The sequence below is a fragment of the Stegostoma tigrinum genome, chromosome 1 (assembly GCF_030684315.1).
Source record: "Stegostoma tigrinum isolate sSteTig4 chromosome 1, sSteTig4.hap1, whole genome shotgun sequence".
Taxonomy (NCBI): Eukaryota; Metazoa; Chordata; class Chondrichthyes; order Orectolobiformes; family Stegostomatidae; genus Stegostoma; species Stegostoma tigrinum.
Genome location: NC_081354.1, coordinates 42,320,870 through 42,343,092, shown reverse-complemented (window position 1 = coordinate 42,343,092; position 22,223 = coordinate 42,320,870). Strand labels below are relative to the sequence as shown.

General features: G+C 42.4%; 1 protein-coding gene across 2 annotated transcripts in view; it reads right to left on the bottom strand.

The window, feature by feature from the left end:
• The window catches only part of LOC125456534 (probable RNA-binding protein 46), an 83,691-nt gene that overhangs the window by 2,240 nt on the left and 59,228 nt on the right, over positions 1–22,223 (bottom strand). For both annotated transcript variants that reach the window (XM_048539744.2, XM_048539735.2), the window contains 2 exons: positions 3,262–4,056; positions 2,838–2,908 (listed from right to left, as the gene is read on the bottom strand). In XM_048539744.2, the coding sequence (XP_048395701.1) occupies positions 2,838–2,908; positions 3,262–4,056 (866 nt within the window). The remainder of the gene's footprint in view (positions 1–2,837; positions 2,909–3,261; positions 4,057–22,223) is intronic.

Genomic DNA, 22,223 nt, shown 5'->3' with positions numbered 1-22,223 from the left:
TGTGTATACACCTACAGTACTTTTAGGAAGAGATATTCAGGATTCTAGACGATATAGATCCAAGTCAGGACGGAGTGTGAGTTGAAGGAGAATATGCATGTGGTCATGTTCCCATGCATCTGCTGCTAATGAGCCAAGTGGTAGAGATCTTGCGTTTGGAAGGTGCTGTTAAAGCAGCCTGGCTGAGATGCTGCAGAGCATCTCACAGATAGTGTACACTGCTGCCACTGTGTATCAATAATGAAAGAATGAGCATTGGAGGTGGTGAATAGGGTACCTGTCAAGAGGAATTTTATCCTGGATGGTGTTGAGCTTCCTGTTGGAGTTGCTCCCATCCAGGTAAGTGGGAGGTTTTCTAATACACATCTGTGTCTTGCAGATGAGACACAAATGGTGAATTATGCAATAATTGGCAAATATCCTCACTCTGGCCCTGTGATGGAACAAATTTCATTTATTAATGAAACTTCTGCAGTGATGTTCCAAGACTGAGAAGATTGATCCTGCAACAACCACAACCATCTTCCTTTGAACTAGGTATGACTTCAACCAGAAAAGAATTTACTTCTAATGATTCCATTTTGCTAAGGCATCATGATACCATACTCAGTCAAATGTTGTCTTGATGTTAATGTCAGCCACTCTCACCTCACTTCTTCAGTTTAGCTCTTTTGGATCACAATGAGGTCAGAGGCTGAGTGTAACAGGCAGAATTCAAAGTAAGTATCAATCAATGCCTCTCTGCTTACTCCTCCATGGCTCTCTGAAGCCCCATGCCTAATTAGCATCAATGCTCCCAAACACCACCCTTTGTCCTTTTACCCATGATGCCAACTCACCTAGTATTCAGCACTTCAGGATCCATGCAGAAATGAAATCAAGGTACAACTCTAAATGCATGCTGCAGACTACATTGAGAAAAAGTCAGTCATTCATAAAAAAAATCCCACACTTACATTCTTTCAACAAGATTAAACCTTTAACCACAAGCATTTCATTAAACTTGTGATTTATAGTTCGATATCGAAGAGTCTGAAGCATTAAGAAATACACTGTGGTAATGGATAGTTATGAAATCAATCCTGCATTAATCCAAAAATAGAAATCCTTACGCCATCAAACCAAAATAGCATGTAATTTTTTTAAGTGACTCAGATACTCCAAAGGCCTGGATGGCTGTTTCTGAAGTGTGGACACAAGGTGCATGTCAGGACCACATGCAAACTGAGGGAACTGCATGGGAAGCTGGAAATTCAAATGGGAAATCATCCTAAACTGAACCTTTGACACTGACCATTTTTTTCTTAAATATTTAAAGGCACCACTTGACACCTGTGATAGCTCCCTTTGACAGGCCCCTCTGCCAGCTGAGTTTGACAAATCTTTTGATGCTCCCAATCAAATTGCCGTTTATATGTTTTATACTCATTTATACATATTTTTATTAATCCCAAGGTCAGCTAACATCACCCAAAGGGTACTTTACCTCAATCAGTGGTTCCATTTAAATAAAGAATAGCAAATTCTTTGGCACTCATGTTTTTTCCTTCATTGCTTGCAGGATCACCTTATGGTTCCATCAGAAGACCTGTTCTTCATCACAGAAATGGTATTCTCTTCTTCATTATCAATAACCTCCATGACCTCAGTCAATTTAGCAGTCAGTTTAAAGCATATGTTCTTGCAGTTATCCTCCATTTCTCTAACACTGGCCTAGTCTTCAAACCCACTGCTCTTTCACACTTTGTAAATCCCTTGCCTTGCCCTCTGACCTTCCCGATCAGAAAATCAGGATTGAACTTTCATGGATAACAAGGCATAGAGCTGGATGAACACAGCAGATCAAGCAGCATCAGAGGAGCAGAAAGGCTGATGTTTCGGGCCTCGACCCTTCTCCAGCTCTACACCTTGTTATCTCAGATTCTCCAGCATCTGCAGTTCTTACTATCTCTTGAGCTTTCATGGGTTCTTTTCTCTCCATTTGTGTGTAGTAACTTGTGTAGAACTTCACAGAACCCTCAGAGAAATGGTGTAAGTGTCAACAGCATTTATAACACAAAGAATTGCAAGTGTTGGATATCTGAAACAAAAACTGAAATTGCTGGAGAAATTCAGTAGGTCTTGCAGCATCTCTAGAAAGAAACCAGAGTTAATGTTTCTGAAGAAGGATCACTGGATTCTAAACATTAACTCTGTTTTCTCTCAACACTTTTTGCTGCTTCTCTAAGTTTTTCACATATCTTGGGCCAAGATGCAGATGACTGAGGTTACTACTACTGAAATTCAACTCCGTAATTCAACTTTGCTTTTATTCCCTCATAGCGTTTTCTGCTCTGTAACAATTTTTTCTAAATATGTATCAAAGAGATCGAACATGGAACTGTACAGCACAGGAACAGGTCCTTTAGCCCACGATATTATGTTGAATGTAGCGCTAAATTAAACTAATCCCTTCTGCCTTGCTTTGGTCTATATCCTTGCATATTCAAATAAGAAACATAAGTTGTGCACAGCAAAACATTCTGAACTCTCATGATTCTCATTAGAAAAACTGTAAGGGTCAGTTTGTGAGATGATGTATTTTTAAGAAAAGATTATATTTTCCCACAATTATCCTTTATCGCAGTATATTTGATGAATTTCTTGAACATATATTAGTAATTCGATTCATTGTCCACCCAAAAGTCAGATGTCTTCGTAAGGAATTCTTCCTGCTCCTTAATATATTGCTCTACTTCGTATGATCATACATCAGGAGTGCTAGTTTCCTAACTATCCAGAACTTTGTGACTCTTTGGTGGACAAAACTTACCAAAGTGCCCTGTTGGTGTACTCACCAAATCAGAATAGGGTGTTTCTTGTGACATATATTGGCTTAACAGTTTAGGCAGAGATCTCTGGAGTGTCCCTGTGTGTGTGAACATTTTACAGTTTATAAATACGTTTCAAAGCAGAAATGCTAGAGTTGTGCACATTAGAGAAGCTTCTGCTATCATTACAAAATGAAATGTTTTTGGGACTTTTACTCTTATTCAGAAAGTGGTGCAATGCCTACAATCTATTTCAGCTGCTCAAACAGAGTGAAGATAAAATTTATTTTAAATGAACAACATGTAAAAGGCAGGGGGTAGCATTTCCCTTACTTCAAAACTGCAGCTGAAACTGTGATTTAATTTAAAAATATATACATTGTTGCAACGTAGTGCAGACTTCATCTTTGCACTTAAATTTAAGATAAGAAAGCAAGCCAGAAATACTAACCTAAATGTGTTAGTGCATATTGTGCAGCTAGTTCCTTAGCATCTTCCAGCATTGTGCAGAGCTTATCAGGCATGAAATGGCTCAGTGTACCTTGTGAACTGTTCGCGAGGGATGGAATAACCACTTTATAAACAAGCAGTTGTTTCCCATCCTGACTTGTAGTTGAGTATAGATAGTACTCTGGTGGTGCCCAATTATTTTTGTTGCAGTAATATTCCAAGTGCGTAACTGAGGACTGAAAATGACTAGGCTTCAATGAATAAATACTCAAAGGTGTAAGCTTTATTCCGGGGAATAAAGGGTATGTGCACCTTTCCAGTTCAGGTGAGCATGAGCTGTGGTGACCATTCAGACGTGCCGGTAAGCTTGGTGACCTTCCTGGGGTTTTTGCGATCCCATCTTCTTTGTTGGTAAATGTTAGTCGTTGATTTTCACAATTAATATTGACTTGACTACCTTGAGTATACTTCCAAGAGCCATCTTTATTAACTGGCTTTGCAAGGGTGACTTCAATGCTAGCACCATCTATACACTTGCCATTCATAATATTCATAGCCGTAACTGCATCATCTCTGTCAAAAAAGTGCACAAATGCATAATCTCTGAGCTTTTTTACACGTTCAACTGCTCCGGGTTTAATTTTGTTAAATTCCATTTTGATTGTCTCTTCTGTTGTGGATATCATCAGATTTCGCACATAGAGTACCTTAACCTTTTGCATAGTTTCCTCATCCACTTCTTTCTCTGGGTCTGCCCAATCCACCTGAATGGTATGTCCCCACAATTGGAAAGTACCTGAAAAATACATATGAGGTCAAGCTGTTATTTCTGAAGCAGTAGGAGCTTAGATATAGGTTTTGCATTATCAAACTACTCGTTACTTTCCATCACTATGCAATGAGAAACACATTGTGCCTGCCAGTTGAAGCTGAAATTTGGAAACATTTATTATCTGAAATTAGTTTTGACTCAGGGATTGCAGACTTTATTTTGAGGTTGTGAGCTCCCTGTCCTCTGAGGCAGAAATGACAGTTATGGAGAAGAGGCTACTAAATCCAGAGGTTCTGACAATCCCTGACTCACTGGATTAATGCTTCTCTTTAACTTTAGAAATATTTCCAGCAGTGAGCAGGAATGGAATGTTGATGCACCAACATGGCCCAGCCAGAGTCTAGTAAATGAAAGTGACAGACTAATGAATTGAGGATGGATAAAAAGGAAATATTAAGCTGAGCTGAGATGTGTTTTTGCTTCTGTCTGCTTGTTGTACAGGCTCCTTACCCTGGCAAATCTGCTTCACAAGTACTGGCAACTGGACCACGGAGGGTAAGGTGAGTTGATTGCAGAGTGTGGGAAGAAGTGCTGATTACAGTGTATGTAGTGGGAGGGATTGATTACCGTGTACAAATATGGGAAGAGGATCTTAGGGTCAGGGCCTGATTAGTGAATGTGATGAAAATGTGAACAAAAACAGAAGTTGTTGGAAAAGCTCAGAGGGTCTGTCAAACAGAGTTAACATTTTGAGTCTGGTGACCCCTCCTCAGAACTGATGGTAGATGGAAAAACATCAGTTTATATATAGAACATAGGGAGGGGGATGGGGTAGGGAGTAAACAATAGGAGAGCCCCCAGAGAGAGAGAAGAGCATTTGGACAGACAAAGGAGTTGATAACCATCTGGCTGGGAGGGTGATGGGGATTGTTAGTGACTAACAATAGGTAGTGTGTAATGGCAGGCTATGTGATAACAAGGTCTGATGTGTGTGGGGTAGGGGGCTAGGACATGGGAAAGCTTAGGTCCTAAATTTATTGAACTCAGTGCTGAGTCTGGAGGGCTTCAGGGCCCCCAAGCGTAAAATCGGGTGTTGTTCTATCAGCTTTGCTGGAACACTGCAACAAGCTAGAGACAGATGTTTGCCAGTAAACATGGTGGTGTGTTAAAATGGCAAGCAACAGGTAGATTCGGCTTTTTTTTTATGAGCAGAACGTGGATGTTCTGCAAAGTGGTCACCCAATCTATGCTTCATTTCCCCAATGTAGAGGAGACCACACTGTGAGCAGCGAATGCAGCAGTCTAGATTCTGGGAAATGCAGGTGAAGTGTTACTTCACCTGTAAAGTATGTTTGGGCCCTTGGATAGTGGGGAGGAAGGAGGTAAATGGGCAGGTGTTACACCTTTGCCAGTTGCAGAAGATGACGGGCTGTGGGTGAAAGAGCGGACCAGGATGTCCCAGAGGGAACGGTCCCTGTGGAAGATGGACAACGGAGGGGAGGCAATTATGTTTCTGGTGGTGGCATCTTGCACCTTCCCCTGCACCTTCGCTAGTTGCAACACCTGCCCATTTAACCTCCTCACTCCCCATTATCCAAGAGCCCCAGCATACCTTCCAGGTGAAGCAACACTTCACCTACATTTGCTGCTCGCAATGTGATCTCCTGTACACTGGGGAAATGAAGCATAGATTGGGTGACAGAAGGTCTACGTTCTGCTCACAATAAAGACCCTGAATTACCTGTTGCCTGCCACTTTAACACACCACCCTGTTCACTGGCAAACATCTCTGTCTCTGGCTTGTTGCAGTGTTCTAGCGAAGATCCAGCAGAGCTGGTGGAACAACACCTCCCTGCAGCCCTCCGGACTCAATACTGAGTTCAATAATTTTAGGGCCTGAACTGTTCCATGTCCTCACCCTCTACCCCACACACATCAGGCTTTGTTATCACATAACATGCCATTACACACTACCTATTGTTATCACTAACAGTCCCTATTAACAACTACTCACCCTCCTAGCCAAATCATTATCAACTCCTTTGTCTATCCTACTGCTCTTCTCTCTCTTCGGGCTCTATCCTATTGTTAACTTACTCCCCCATCCTCCTCCCTATGTTCTACATATAAACCAACGTTTTTCCAGCTACCATCAGTTATGAGGAAGGGTCACTGGAACCGAAACGTTAACTCTGATTTTCTCTTCACAGACGCTGCAAGACCTGCTGAGCTTTTCCAGAGACTTCAGTTTTAGTTCCTGATTTACAGCATTCACAGTTTTTTTGGTTTTTATATTGTATAAAAATGGATTACCTTAGAAAAGATAAAGATTATGCAAGAACATGAAGTAGCTTGAAATGTAATCTATTGATAGAATCAAAGAAAATAGCAGGATTAGGCTATTCAGCTCTGAGAGAGAGAGCTGTACCACTTGGTAAAATCATGGCTCATCTCCTAACTCTTTCCTGTTTCTGCCTTCTTCGTTTGATCATTTTAGCTCTAAGAACGACACTAACTCCTTCCTTAAAGCATTCAAAGTTGTGGCCTCGGCTGCTTTCTGTGGCACAGATTTCCAGTGGCTCACCACTTCCCAACTGATGATCAAGAATAGGCTGAGGGGGGTGGCAATAGATCAGGTTAGATTTGTTCTGCTTTTTATATATGGGACATGGCTGAGCAATTTTCCATATTGAGGGGTAGACCCCTGTTATAACTGTCCTGGAGAGTTTGGCTAGGGGAGCGGCAAATCCTGGAGCACAAGTCTTAAGTAATGTTGTTGGAATGTTATGGCCTTTGCAGTATGCATGTCTCCAATCATTTCCTGATATCATGTGCAGCGAATCAAATGTGCTGCAGACGTGTCTATGATGCTGGGGAACACTGGAGGAGGCTGAGGCAGATTTTCCATCCAGCACTTCTGGCTGAAGATTGCTATGAGTGGACTGAAATGCTGGGCTCTTCTTTTATGGAGAATGAGAACATTTGTGGAGTCTCCTCTTCCAGTGAATTGTTTAATAGCCCACCACTATTCACAACTGGATCTTCAGAAAAGGAGTGTTTAGAAAAACCTCGAAGAAAGCCAAAAAAAAGTTGCAGAAGCATAGCCTACTAGTAAAAAGGGAGAAATGTGAGATTTTTTTTAAAGACTCCAGAGTACCTGGGCTATGTAATCGATGGCGAGGGACTACACAAGGCACCCAAGAAGATGGAGGCTATCATGAAGGCCTGTAGATCAGAGAATGTGTCTCAAATGAGCTCGTTCTTGGGACTTTTAATATACTGTGGCCAGCTCTTGTCTGATCTAGCAACCATGCTAAAACCCCTGCATCGGCTGGTGAGAACAGGGCAGCCATAGAAATGGATCCCAGGAATGTGAGGAGCCTTACCAGGCGGTGAAGCAAGCTTTGAAAAAAGTCAGAAGTGTTGATTCATTTTGACCTGCATTGGCAGTGTGCAATGCCTCACCTCACGGAGTTGACACTATGCTATCACATATCTTGCTGATCAGGGAAGAAGGGCCAATTGTGTGTGCATCAAGGTCACTAACAAAGATGGAGGAGAAGTATATCCAAGTGGAAATGGAAACATTGAGCATTGCGTTTGGTATTAAGTATTTCACCCATTTCCTTTTTATGACAAGCACAAACAACTCCATTTTTGGCCCGTATACAGAAATAGAATCAGTGATGGCAACATGCCTGTTTAGATAGGCACTGGCTCTGCCAGTCTACTCATATGAAATCATATCCCAATAGTTGGAGAAGCAAGGCAATGTGGATGCTTTATCAGGTTTACCAAGATAGAGAAATAAGGATGTCACCAAATGGAACCTGAAAATTATGCAGTTTGCCCAGGAAGACAAGGTACCAGTGTCAACAAGTTGGGGGAATTCTCAAGCTTAGTAGATGCACAGAATCCCTTCACAGTGTGGGAGCAGGCCGTTTGGCCCATTGAGATAACACCAACCTTCAAGGAACATCCCACCAGACCCTCTCCCCTACTCTATCCCTCCCATCCTGTGGCTAATCCCTGGAATGGGCTGGGTCCCTGGTGTTGTGAGCCACTGTGCCACCCCAAGTGTGTGGCTCAGTGGTTAGCACTGCAACCTCACAGCGCCAGGGACCCGAGTTCGATTCCAGCCTCAGTCCAAAGATGCGCAGGCTAGGTGGATCGGCTATGCTAAATTGCCCATAGTGTTCAGGGGTGTGTGGGTTATAGGGGGATGGGTCTGGGTGGGATGCTTCAAGCGGTGGTGTGGACTTGTTGGGCCGAAGGGCCTGTTTCCGCACTGTAGGGAATCTAATCTAATCTTAAATCGGAGAGGAAGGATACATCACGGAAACAGCCCAGAATTACACCCTGAGCTGTTTGCAAGGTGGGAGTTGTCAATATCAGATGTGTGTTTAACGTGGAAAATGAAAGTTGTTATCGCTTCCCTCTGTTGTGAGAAAAGGTGCTGCAATAAGTGCAAAGGCATCCTGACGTGGGAGGGGGAATGAAAGAAAATGACCAGGTGCTAGTTTTGATGGGCAAAGGTGGAATGGCCCAGATTTCTCCCCAGATTGAGGAGAAAGCAGGATCATGCTAATCGTGTGTGTATTAGTAAGGGAGACACCATTTTCGTCACCTCATCTATGTTGAGTGGCTTCAAACAACATGGTAGCAGATTCATGTATATTTCACAGGACTAACAGAGAGATGGATGTTGTTGGTGATCATGGATTGCCCACTCCCATTGGCTCGAGATGTCCGTCATGAAGTTGGCATCAGCGTAAGCCAACTGGATGAAATATTTGTCAGGTTCAGGACCCCTGAAGAAGTCACGAGTGATAGTGGGTCACGGTTTTTGTGGTGCCAGAGTACCTGGAAGATCATTGAGTCAACTATGGCTCCATATAACCCTGCAACAAATGGCTGGGCAGAGATTTGTACAAACCTTGAAGCAAGCCTGGCCTCAGTAGGATGGCTACTCAACATCCTCAGAATAGAATTGAATCGCTACAGTGTAGAAACAGACCCCTCAGCCCAACAAGTCCACACCAACCCTTGGAGCATCCCACACACACCCATCCCCCTATAACCCACCTAATCTACACACCCCTGCACATTATATGGGCAACTTAGCATGGCCAATCCATCTGGCCTGCACATCTTTGGAGTGTGGGAGAAAACCAGAGAAACCCACACAAACATGCGGAGAACACGCAAACGCCACACAGACAGTTGCCCAAGGGTGGAATCGAACCTGGGGCCCTGGCACTATGAGGCAGCACTGAGCCACCGGGCCGCCCACGTATAGGAACACATCACACATGACACAGTGCTTGCGAGCATCTTTAATGTTCAACTGAGAACTGTATTTGACTTACTGTGGCCGACAGAGACCAGAGTGGTGGTAGAGCAAAATCAAGGACGGGGGTCACAAGGATGAGGGTATTGCAAAGAGGAGAGACTGTATTGTCCAGATGTATAATCCTGGGCCAAAAATGGATTTCAGCAGTGATGGTTCAAACAGAACCATTGTCAAATGCAGTGCAGACTAGGGATGAACTGGTCAGGAGGAGATACACAAACCCCAACAGCAGTTTCCATAAGATTACACCAGAAAAAGGTTCTTGAGACAAGGAGATGGTCTTTTCAGAATTGCAATTGTTATGGACCAGACCAGACACCCTCAAAATATTTTAAAGGTAGGAGCCCGAACCCTAACTTTTTCCTTTCTTAAAGACGAATGTGAAAAGCTGTGCTTCAGCCACCAAGATAACAAAGTGTGGAGCTGGACGAACACAGCAGGCCAAGCAGCATCTCAGGAGCACAAAAGCTGACGTTTCGGGCCTAGACCCTTCACCCCCTCTCTGATGAAGGGGTCTAGGCCCAAAACGTCAGCTTTTGTGCTCCTGAGATGCTGCTTGGCCTGCTGTGTTCATCCAGCTCCACACTTTGTTATCTTGGATTCTCCAGCATCTGCAGTTCCAATTATCACTTCAGCCACCATGTGACTGTTCTAACTAATCAACATGAAACAAAAGTACAATTTTTTTTCTTTATTCATTCATGGGATGAGGGGTTTACTGACTAGACAGCATTTATTGCCCATCTCTAATTACCCAGAAGGCAGTTCTGAGTCAACCACATTGCTGTGGTTCTGGAGTCACCTGTAGGCCAGATCAAGTAAAGAAGGCAGTTTCCTTCCCTTAAAAGGACCTTAGTGAACCAGATGGGTTTTTCTGACAATAGATTTGCAGTTGTCATTAGATTCTTAATTCCAGACATTTACTGAATTCAAAATTCCACCATCTGCCATGGCAGGATTCAAACGTGGATCCCCAGAATGCTGTCTGGTCTATGGACTAACAGTCCAGCAATAATGCCACTAGGCCATCGCCTCCCCATATTAAACCCCATTATAGTTAAAATTCAAACAAAAGAAAGTTGAACTTAGATTTTCCAATTAGGTTAAGTTATTCTAACTGAATAATACATTAATTATTACAAATAAACTGTTCCACTTTAGTAACACCTCATGAACATACCCCTTGACAAAAAGGCAAGTTCAGACATCGATTCTCACATGCAGTTTTCCAATCCAGGTAAACGTTAAGAGAAAATTCAGGGACAGTAGCAGCAAGGAGACTTGTACTGAATCTTCCAATTTTGTTGAGACCCCAATAGCTTCTGATGCTACTGAAAAACCAAAACCCAGAAACCCTGATCCATTCAATCTGTTAAACAAAAAGCCAATATCTCTCAAGTTGTTTACTCAAGTGGTCTTGGTGGACTGCTTGGCATAGCGGCTTACAAAGTTTCTTTGAAGAAAAACATGACAAAATAACCTCCTAAAGTCACAGTATCATCACACCATTCCCGAGACACACCTTTGTTTGCTAATTTACATCATAATCAATGTAGACTACAGAGGGATCGTTTTTGTTTACCCATCAAGGTCGTCCTGATTATTTATACCTAACAAAATTGTACCATTTACAGAATACTCCAAATTAGTCTTTCTAGCATGTATCATTTAACACTTCTCTCATGGTTACAGAACCATGCCGCTCATATTTTTGTATTTTTTTCAAAAGATTCCCTACAGCGTGGAAACAGGCCCTTAGGCCCAACAAGTCCACACTGCTCCTTGAAGCATCCCACCCAGAACCATCCCCCTATAACCCACACATACTTCTAACAGTTCGCCACCTTAGCATCCAACGCTCGAGGGAAAACAATCCAAATTTTTCCAGTTTCTCCTTTTAGCTAATACAGTCCAATCTAGGCAATATCCTGGTCAATCTTTTCTGCAACCTCTCCAACACATTCTTCCGATAGTGCACCGACTAGAATTGTACACAATATTCCAAATGTAGCCTAACCAAAGTCTTTTCCAGTTGCAGCAAGACTTGCCAACTTTCATATTCAATACCATAAGGTCTTGACTCTTCCTTATTCACAGCTAAGTTAAAACTTAGAGTTGTGATCACTGTTTCCAAAATGGTGTCCCATTGAAAGGTCAGTCACCTACCTAGTCATTACCAAGTACAAGGTCCAGTATGGCCCCTCCTCTAGTTGGACTATCCATATACTGTTTGAAGAAACCCACTTGGATGCACTTAAATGCTGCCCCATCTAAACCTCTTGCTCCAAGGGTGTTCCAGTCAATATTGGGAAAGTTAAAGTCACCAACTTTGACAACTGTTTTATTGCACCTTTCCATATGCTTCTGTAATACCACTGGTTACAGACGTCTAGTCAGAAAAACACCCATCCACAATTACCTTTAGTCTTCTATGGCTAAGCCAAGTTTGAATCGAACTTGTCAACTCACCATAGATTTCTTGTGATTTGATCCTTTCGACCAAGAATGAGGGACCTTGTCAAATGTCATGTACAGATTATCCTATTCTACTATGCATTGAATTTCCAGATTTTACATGATCAGAAAACTTTACAGCGAGAGTTGTTAATTTGTGAATTTAGAATTTAGGAACTGGAGCTGTCCATTTGGCACTTTGAGCCCACTTTGCGAGGGTTGGGAAAGAAGAGAGAGGAAGAGCAATGGTGGCAGGAAACTCAATTGCAAGGGGTTCTGACAGGCATTTCTCAGGGCATAGGTGTGGCTCCAGGATCGTGTATTGCCTCTCTGTGGTCAGGGTTAAGTAAGTCACTGAATAGTTGCAGGATATTCTGAAGGGGGGAGGGTGAACAGTCAAAGGTTGTGGTTCACATTTTTTACCTATGACGGTGGCAGAGGGAACGAAGTCCTGCAATAAGAATTTAGGGAGCTAGCCATCAGATTGGAAAGAAGGACGTCAAAAGGTGGTAATCTCTGGATTATTCCTGGTGCCAAGTGCTAGTGAGTATCGGAATAGGTGGATAGGGTGGATGAATGCGCATCTAAAATGTTGATGGCTTTAGAATCCTGGATTGTTGGGTCTATTTCTGGGAAGATGGGACCCGTACAAGTCATAAAACTATAATGGGATCAACGATATTATGGGGATGGAGGGAATTGCTGATGGTGTTAGTAGGGACTTAAACTAATTTGGCAGGAGAACTGGATTTAAAGTGAAAGTACAAGAATTAATGATGCACAGACATGTACGGAAGAAGAGCCAAGTCGGTTTGGAAGGTACAGCATGTAAAGTCAAGTTAAAGCACAAAGCAGGATGGTGTTTATTTTAATCTTGCGAGTAAAGTAGATGAATTGAATGTATTGATTAACATATGGAGACATGTCATCATTGCTATCACAGAGACACAGTTGAGGGAGAGGCAGTCTGGCAGCTCAATGTTGAACCTTCAAGATAGGGAAAGAAGGATGTCATTAAATTTAATCAAGAAGTCAATTATCGCAATACCGAGGATGACATTTTCGAAGACTCCTCAACTGAGGCCATAGAATGTAAAAAAAAAGAGGGAAATCACAATTTGCAATGCACTAGAGACTTCCAAACAACCAGAGATAAAAGGTCAGATATATGGAAAGATTTCAGAGATGCAGAGAAGCAATCAGGTAATAATAGTCAGGAATTTCAATATTAATTCAAATATACAAAGTATTAAGGTTTAAGATGGAAGACTTAAAATGTATCCAGGTCAGCTTTTTAAGCCTGCATTTACAAAGTCCTGCAAAAGAAGGGGTAGTGACCATCCTAATCCTAGGAAATGAGGCCAGGTGAATGATTTGAGTGTTGGTGGGACAGCATTTCAGTGATAGAAACTATAACCCAGTAAGGTAGTCATAGAAAACGACAAAGAAAATACAGTATCTTGCAAAAAGGGCAGAAAGGGTTATCATGGGCGAGAGGCAAACAGAGCCATGGTACAAGAAAAGCTTAGGATGATTATAATGGCAAAAGAAAAACAACCAAAGGCTTTGCATCTTCACATGCGGAATAAAGTAGATGAACTGATGGCTCAAAATAGAGGTAAATGGATATGCTCTCTGCCATTACGGAGACATGGTTACAAGGAGATCAGAACTGGGAACTTAACATTCAGGGATATTTGACCCATAGCTGCCTGAAAGTGGAAACACAGATGGCTAAGATGGTAAGGAAAGTGCTTGTCTTCATCATTATGAGGGGCATGGAAAGGGTGGATAGTGAAAGTCTCTTTCCCAGGGTGGAAATGTCAGATACTAGGGGGCATAAGTTTAAGGTGAGAGGGGAAAGTTTAAAGAAGATGTACAATGCACTTTTTTTTGAAAACAGAGGGTTGTCGGTGCCCGAGATGTGCTGCCAGGAGAAGTGGTAGAAGGAGATATGATAGCAAAGTTTGAGGCATTTAGACAGACACATGAACAGGCACTGAATACAGGGTTACAGACTGTGCACAGGCAGATGAAATTTGTTTAGAATGGCATAAAAGTTGCAGCAGACATGGTAGCCCTGTCCTGTGTTGTACTATTCTATTTTCTAAAGCATACAGTCCAAGTACTGTAGTACTAATGGCTAGAAAGTCCATCTTCACTGACTATTTCATCTCAAATGGACTGCAATTTCTGGAGTGTGTAAATGTGCAGTTAAATATGGAAATCTAGAAGTTTCTAGAAGGTGGTTGCACAGTGGTATTCTGGGCACTGGGTTCAAATCATATGACAGCAGATAATGGAAGTTGAATTCAAAAAACAAACCGTGAACTTAAAATTCTAATCATGACCATGAAACCATTTTTGATTGTCGTAAAAGCCCCTCTAGTTCACTAATGTGCTTTCGGGAAGGAAATCTGTTGTCCTTACCATGTCTGGTTGACGTTGGTTTTAATTCACTCATGGGTGGTGGGTATTGCAGGCTGGCCAGAATTTATTGCCTGTCCAGAGTTGCCCTTGAGAAGGTGGCCAGCTGCCTTCTGAGACTAGCAGTTTTGGAGCACAAGTCTTCAGTACTATTGCTGGAATGATGTCAGGACCTATGCTGCATTTAACAAAGGATAATTAAACAGCCCTCTGCAATATCCACTGCATCCAAACATTTAATATCACGTGGACTGAACTGAGTTGACTGAAGACCTCTGGGGCCCACTGGAGGAGGCAAAGATGGATCATCCACTCAGCATCGTTGGCTGAAAATGGTTGATAAGGCAAAGCATTCACTTCTGCGCTGATTTGTTGGCTCTTTCATCGTTGAAAATGGAAATATTTGTGGAGCTTCCTTCTCCAGTGATTTATTTACTTGTCCGCTACTGTTCATGAGTGGATGTGGAAGAGCTTAGATCCGGTGCGGTGGTTTGGGGAGGAGATGATGGCTTTGTGGTATTATTGCTAAGCTATTAATCCAGAAACTCAACTGAAGTTCCAGGAACACTGATTCAAGTCCTGCCATAGCAGATAGTGGAATTTAATTTCAATATATATCTGAAATTAAAAATCTAATAATTACTGTAAAACTGCTGTTGATTGTCAGGAAAAATTCATCTGGTTCTCCAGTGTCCTTCAGGGGAGGATATTAGTCTGGTCTGACCTACAGACTGCCTCCAGACCTCCACAATGTAGCTGATTCTTAAGTACTCATGAAACAGCCCTGCAAGCCACTCAGTTGTAGCAACTGCTACACATGACACCTGGCCAGAGAAATGCTCTCTGAAAGTTCTTAGCAAGCCACACTGTTGCATCAAAAGGATAAAAACGATGCAAAACTATAAAAGAGAAATGGGTGCATCACTAGGAAGCAGTAACAGCACACTCAACCATGTCTACCCAGCAAAGTCCTCCTTTACTGATATCTGGGACTAGCGTCAACATTTGAGGAGTTGTTTTACAGGCTAATTAATATAGGGCTGACATTATAATCATACTAATGTTGGGTTCCATCAGGATCACTCAGTTCCCAACCTCATAACAGCCTGGATTCAAACTTACAAAAAGGCCTTACCTCCAAAAGGGGAGGTAAGAATGACTGCCCTTGTCATCTATGCTGCATTTAACAAACGATAATTGAACAGCCTAGCAAAAATAGAGTCCTATGTGAATTGAGAAAACACTTCTGCTGGCTGCAGTCATAACGAGCACAAAGGCTGTGGTTGTTGGAGTGAAGTTATCTCAGGTCCAGGAAACCTCTGTGGAAGTTCCTCAAAGTAGTGTTCTAGACCTTAGCACCTTCAACTGCTTCATCAATCACCTTCCTTACATCATAAGATCATAGCTGAGAATGTTTGCTGATAAATGCACAACGGTCAGCACCATTCACTTTCTGAAACAGTCTATGTCCAAATTCAGCAAGATGTGGTTAAAATCCAGGCTTGGGGTAAGCAACACTCACATCATACAAGTCCAGGCCACGACCATCTCCAACAAGAGAAAATCCAACCTCGAGTTATAGAGCTGTACAGCATGGAAACAGACCCTGCAGACCAGATATCCTAAATTAATCTTGTCCGACTTGCCAGCATTTGGCCCATATCCCTCCAACTCTTCCCATTCATATAAACATCCAGATGCCTTTTAAATACCTCCACAACTTCCTCTGTCAGCTCATTCCACACATGCACCACCCTCTGCATGAAAAAGTTGCCTCTTCTACCCCTTTTAAATCTTGCCCCTGTTACCTAAAACCTATGCCCTCTAGTTTTGGACTCCACTTGCCTTGGGAAAAGACCTTGGCTATTAGCCCTATCTACTCTCATGATTTTATAAACTTGTTCAAGGTCACCCCTCAACCTCTGATGCTCTGTCATTGCCATCGCCTGGTAACAACATCCTGGGTTATGACTGACCAGGAGCTGACTTGGACCAGTCATAAAAATACTGTAGCGACAAAAGCAGATTGGACATTTGGAAATCCTGTGGCAAGTAACTATTCTTCAGACTTCCAAATCCTTTCTCACATCTTCAAAGCAGACATTAGCAATGTGACGGAATATTCCTGACCATCTTGAATGAATGTAGCTTAAACAACACTCATGAGGCTCAACCCTGAGAACTAAGCACCAGGTCCACAAATGTGCAGTTCCTCCATCACTTACACACGTTTTCAGCAGTATCATCTACAAGATGCACAATAACTCACCAATTTTGCTGTGGCAACAGCTTCCAATCCTGTGATTATTACAATCTTTAAAAGGGTAAAGTTGGAAAAATACAGGGAATACCAACATCTACAAGTTCTCCTCCAAGCCACTCACCATATTGCTTGGAAATATTTTGCACCTCTTCAGTGTTAAAATCTTAGCACTCCCTCCTGACGGCATTGTGGGTCGACCCATGCTGAAGAGACTTTTTAAAAATTCAGTTATGGAATGTGGGCATCACTGGCTGGGCCAGCATTCATTGCCCATTGCACTTGCCCTGTACAAGGTGGTGATGAGTTGCCTTCTAGCAGCCCATTTGCTGTAGGTAGACTCACAATGTTGTCATGGAGGAAGTTCCAGGATTTTGACAGCGACAATGAAGGAACAGTAATATTGTGTGAGATGGGAAGGGGAACTTGCAGGTAGTGGTGACACCCTTCTCAGTGTAAGTGGTCATGGGTTTGGAAGGTGTGCAAGTATTGTTTCCACACTATAGGGAATCTAATCTAATCTACCCTCACTGAATTCCTGCAATACATCTTGCAGATGGTACACAGTACTGCTGCGGTGTTTGAGGATGCAGTGCTCATTAAGTGGGCTGCTTTGTCCTGGATGCTGTCAAGCTTCTTGAGATTTCAAAGCTGCAGGTAATCACCACCTTCTCACAGCAACGAGGGATGGGTAATAAACACTGGCCCAGCCAAAAAAAGCGTATACCCCATGAACGAATAACACAAAAGAAATATCTGCAGAAGATCGCCTTCAAAAGTACCTCCAGTGTGGAATCAAATCAGAAACCAGCAAACTAATCCTTGAAAGTTGCCACCCAGGTTGACAGGATTGTTAAGAACGCATACAGTGTTTTCGCTTTTATTAATAGAGGGATCGAGTTCCGGAACCATGAGGTTATGCTGCAGCTGTACAAAACTCTGGTGCAGCTGCGCTTGAAGTATTGTGTACAGTTCTGGTCACCGCATTATAAGGATGTGGAAGCTTTGGAAAGGGTGCAGAGGAGATTTACTAGGATGTTGCCTGGTATGGAGGGAAGGTCTTACAAGGAAAGGCTGAGGGACTTGAGGCTGTTTTCGTTAGAGAGAAGAGGGTTGAGAGGTGACTTAACTGAAACATATAAAATAATCAGAGGGTTAGGGTGGATAGGGAGAGCCTTTTTCCGAGGATGGTGATGGCGAGCAGGAGGGGGCATAGCTTTAAATGGAGGGGTGAAAGATATAGGACAGATGTCAGAGGTAGTTTCTTTACTCAGAGTAGCAAGGGAATGGATCACTTTGCCTGCAACGGTAGTAGATGCACCAATTTTAAGTCGTCATTGGACAAGCATATGGATGTACATGGAATAGTGTAGGTTAGATGGGCTTCAGATTGGTATGACAGGTCAGCACAACATCGAAGGCCGAAGGGCCTGTACTGTGCTGTAATGTTCTATGTTCTATGTTAATGAGAACAAGCTCTTTCTAAAAAAAAAAATACATAGACATAGAATTTTCATAACAGGCTACCAAAAATTACTTTTCAGCCAATATCTTACTTCTGAAATGTAGTTTTTCTATTCTAACCCACATCAAAGCAGCAAATATGCCCAGACCAAACTCCCAGATGATAATGTGATAATGATCAGTTCATCTGATTTTACAACGTTGGCTAAACATTGACTGGCTTATCAGAAGTAATGCATCACCTCTCCAAAGTTGTGACAATGGGATCTTTCACATCTCAAAATAGGTGGTGGTTCTTGTTTAACATGTAAAATACATCACTCAAGTCCAATGTGATACTCCACAAATCCAAATTTCCACTTGGATAATGACTCTTATTGACAGAATGTACCCTGACTCAATTCTGGCATTGGTTTGGCAGTTTTGTTCATTTCAAATTTAGTCTACTAATGTCTCAATTTGATTTTAGCAGTCACACTTGTTGCCACTTCTGGTGTCTGTAGCACTTTAGCTCGACAAGCAGGTGTGATTCTCCGCTCAAGGACTGCCTTATTCATAGAGGGCGACCACACTAAGTGGCCCTTCAGTTCATCAACAGAGTTATGAGGAAGGGTCACCGGACCCGAAAAGTTCACTCTGATTTTTTTCTTCACAGATGCTGCCAGACCTGCTGAGCTTTTCCAGTGCTTCTGTTTTTGTTCCTGATCTACAGCATCCACAGTTATTTTGTTTTTTCTTCAGTTCATCAAGCCTGGGTCAGTCAAAAGCAAGCATCTAATTATTCTAATCTTACCTTCCAACACTTGGCACATTGTCTTGTCATTTTTCCTCAGATTCCCTCTAAACCTCCTTTCCCTTCTCTTGAATCCATGTCCCCTTGGCCACTGAAACCTCAAAAAGGGAGAAACTTCCTTCCTGTCTCTCCTATTTATACCCCTCAAAAATGCTCTCTCAATCTCCTCTGCTCCAAGGAAAACATTCTCAGTCTGCCCACAGCTCCATTCCTCAACTTCTAGTAAATCTTTTGCACCCTGTCTCGTGTAATCCCTACCCACCTGTAATATGGTTTCCGGAACTGCACATCATCCTCTAGTTGGGGGTTAACCAGCATTTTATTCAGATCCAGCATAAGCTCGATGGTCTGAAATGAGATGCCTAGGCTAACAATGGCAAGTATCCTATATGCCTTTTGAAACACTATCTACCTGTCTTGCTACCTTGATGGACCTGTGGACACACAAGTCACTCTAATCCTTGGTGATTCCCAGGTCCTACCTGTTTATCATGTATTTTCTTGCCTGGTTTGTCCTTCCCAAGTGAATCACATCGTGCTTATTTAGTTTGAATTATATTTTCCACTGATCAAACCAACTATATCCTCACTGAACAGTACAGCACTGGAACAGGAGTTTCAACCAGCCATGACTGTGTCAGCCAAGAGGCCATTGTAATTAAATCCATCTGCCTGCACATGGTCCTATCCCTCTACACCCTACCTGTTCATCGCCTAAATGCCTCCTGTAATGTAAGGCTGTCCTCCTCACTAATTTTTGTATCATCCACAAACTTACTGATGAACCCTCCTATGTTCAAGACTAAGTAAAGTTGTCATAGTCCTACAGGACTGCTCTCTCATTAGGGCACGAAAGAGAATGGTGCTTTAACCTTCGGATCACCACACCTGAAGCAAGAAGAGAGGTTGAGGAGAGTCCTTCATGGTTATCTCAGGTGGCGCTTTGCTCAGCTGTCCAGCCAATTAAGCTAACCAACCTCTGCAGTAATTTAAATATACCACAAACAGCACTGGAACAGCAGGGGTTAATTAAGAACAGTGATCCCCATGGAACTCCACAGGCTTCCAGTCACAAAAACACATCGTGATCACCCCCCTTGGTTTCCTGCCCACAGCCAATTATTAAATCTGTATTAAATGTGTCAACTTTCCTTGGATCCCACGTACACTTACCTTCAGTGTCCCAAATGGAACCTTATCAAAAGTCCAAGAAGATTTGGTCTTATCAACATACTTGGTTATTTCTTGAAAAATTCAGTCAACATGACCTCCTCTTGACAAAACTGCTGCTCTTGATTAACTCCTGCTTCTCCAACTGCAGTCCTTGTATACATCAGTGTTGTATTTGCTCAATTTCTTTACGGCAATTTTCACCGCCACCTCAGCCTTTCCATTTCACCCAGGATACTGGTGAAATTATGTTAAATTATTGAATCCTTTATGAAGTGGTTGAATTCTTCGCTTGAACTAAGGGCCATTGTCACTCATCACAATGTCTGAAAAACTGTAAATCAACAAAGTCTGTTTTCACATTCTGCAATCTCACTAATTGATTATCAATGAATCAACTTATCTCTCATTAGCCAAAATAGTAATCTACAGTCAGAAGGTAATAAGTTTCTGTGACGAGCTGGTGAAGAAACACACTTCCACCTCCATCCTTCAATTTTTCTTGGACATCATGTACCATTGATGGCATTCCAGCTTGCTTAGCTAGGTACCCATTGCAAGCAGAGGAAGTAATTAATTTCATTGCTGATGTTTAATCAGTAGAGTATTTCTCTTGCCGTCCTACTTATTTACTGGATGGCTTGCCGCAATATGCTTTGGAATGGCCCCTACAGCCATTGTATAATATGCTGTCATTGCCAGTTGATTTACCTCCCTTTATTCAATATGTTCGTGACCACAGGAGTGTCCTTGATTCTTTCAGGCCATCATTGTATCACTACTTTTTGCAACATTTGGAGTATTTCACTCTAAAGAAACATGGAAACGAGGAGCATTTGCTCCTTCAAGCCTGCTCCAGAATTGAATATTATCACGGCTGTTCCTCTATCTCAACACAATATTCTTGCTTTCTCTCCATAGGCCTTGATGTATTTAATATCTTAAAAAATGATCACTCATTTGCTTGAATATACTTAGTGACCTAGCCTACACAACTTTGTGTAGTGGCAAATTCCACAGGTTCACAACCCTCAGGGTGAAGAAACATCAATGAAATGAATCAATTAAAGAAGAAACATCCTCATCTCAGTCCAATATGACCCACCCCATATTCAGAGACTGCGATCCCTTGTTCCAGATTCTTCTGCCAGTCGGAAACGTTCTCCCTCCTTCTAGTCCATCTTGCTCTGTTAGAACTTTATACATTTCAAGTAAATGCCCCTCTCACTGGGGAGACCAAAACTGCACACAATACTAATGGGGCAATCTCCCCAGCTCTGTAGAATTGCAGTAAGACATCCCTACTTGTGGACTCAAGCCCTCAAACAAAGGCATTCCAAATTGCTTGTTGCACCTAACATTCACTGACCGGTGCACAAGGACATAAAGAGCCCTTCTTGGGCGTTATAACACTGAGGGAAACACATTTCAGCCTTATTCTCCGTGCAGTTGACTCATGATTAAGAAGGTTCCCTTTCATCAGCTCAACAAGTGCAACGTTAACTCCTCCCATTTTGACTGCTTGGTAGATTTTAGTAATTGTGCAACAAACCTGCAAAGTCACAATGGCGTGCATCATATTCCTGAGCATTCTGGAACCTTCAGTCCTCCCACTGTCATGCGCAAAGTTCACCTCATCATTCTTTATCACTGCCTGACACTTTCTCTGCCGCTGTAGTCCTTGAACCTCCTGCCAACCTCCACCTCACACCACTATCCCAGACTCTATCATGTTGACAATCTTGTTCCTTCCCTCGTAAATGATAACACTATGCCAAAGCCTCCCTGTAGATTAGGAGATACATGGGTACAGTACGTATATCACCAAATTCGAAATACAAAACCTCACGTTAATCTTGAGCACATGTGTTCAACTCCTGCCATAACTGATGGTGAAATTTGAATTCACAAAAAACCTGGAACAAAATAATGGTCAAAATCCCCTTTCGTGATGGTAATCTGCCATGTCTGGCCATGTGACTCCAAACCCACAACTGTGTGGATGTCTCTTAAAAAGGTCCTCTGGGCACCCTGGGAAGCTAGCCTAGGCAGCAGCAGCCTTATTTTGTGAGCAAGTAAAAACCCTCATTATATGTGTACCTGTGCATTCTGAGACTCCATCATAAGATCGTCAAACACCTGTCCAGAACCTGATGACCACCATCCTAAAAACAAATATAACTGTTCCCTGTGTCTCACGATACCTTAATTTGAATGTTCAAGACCTAACTTTCACCATCATCATCCGGCATTTAGGCAGTCACAGCAGT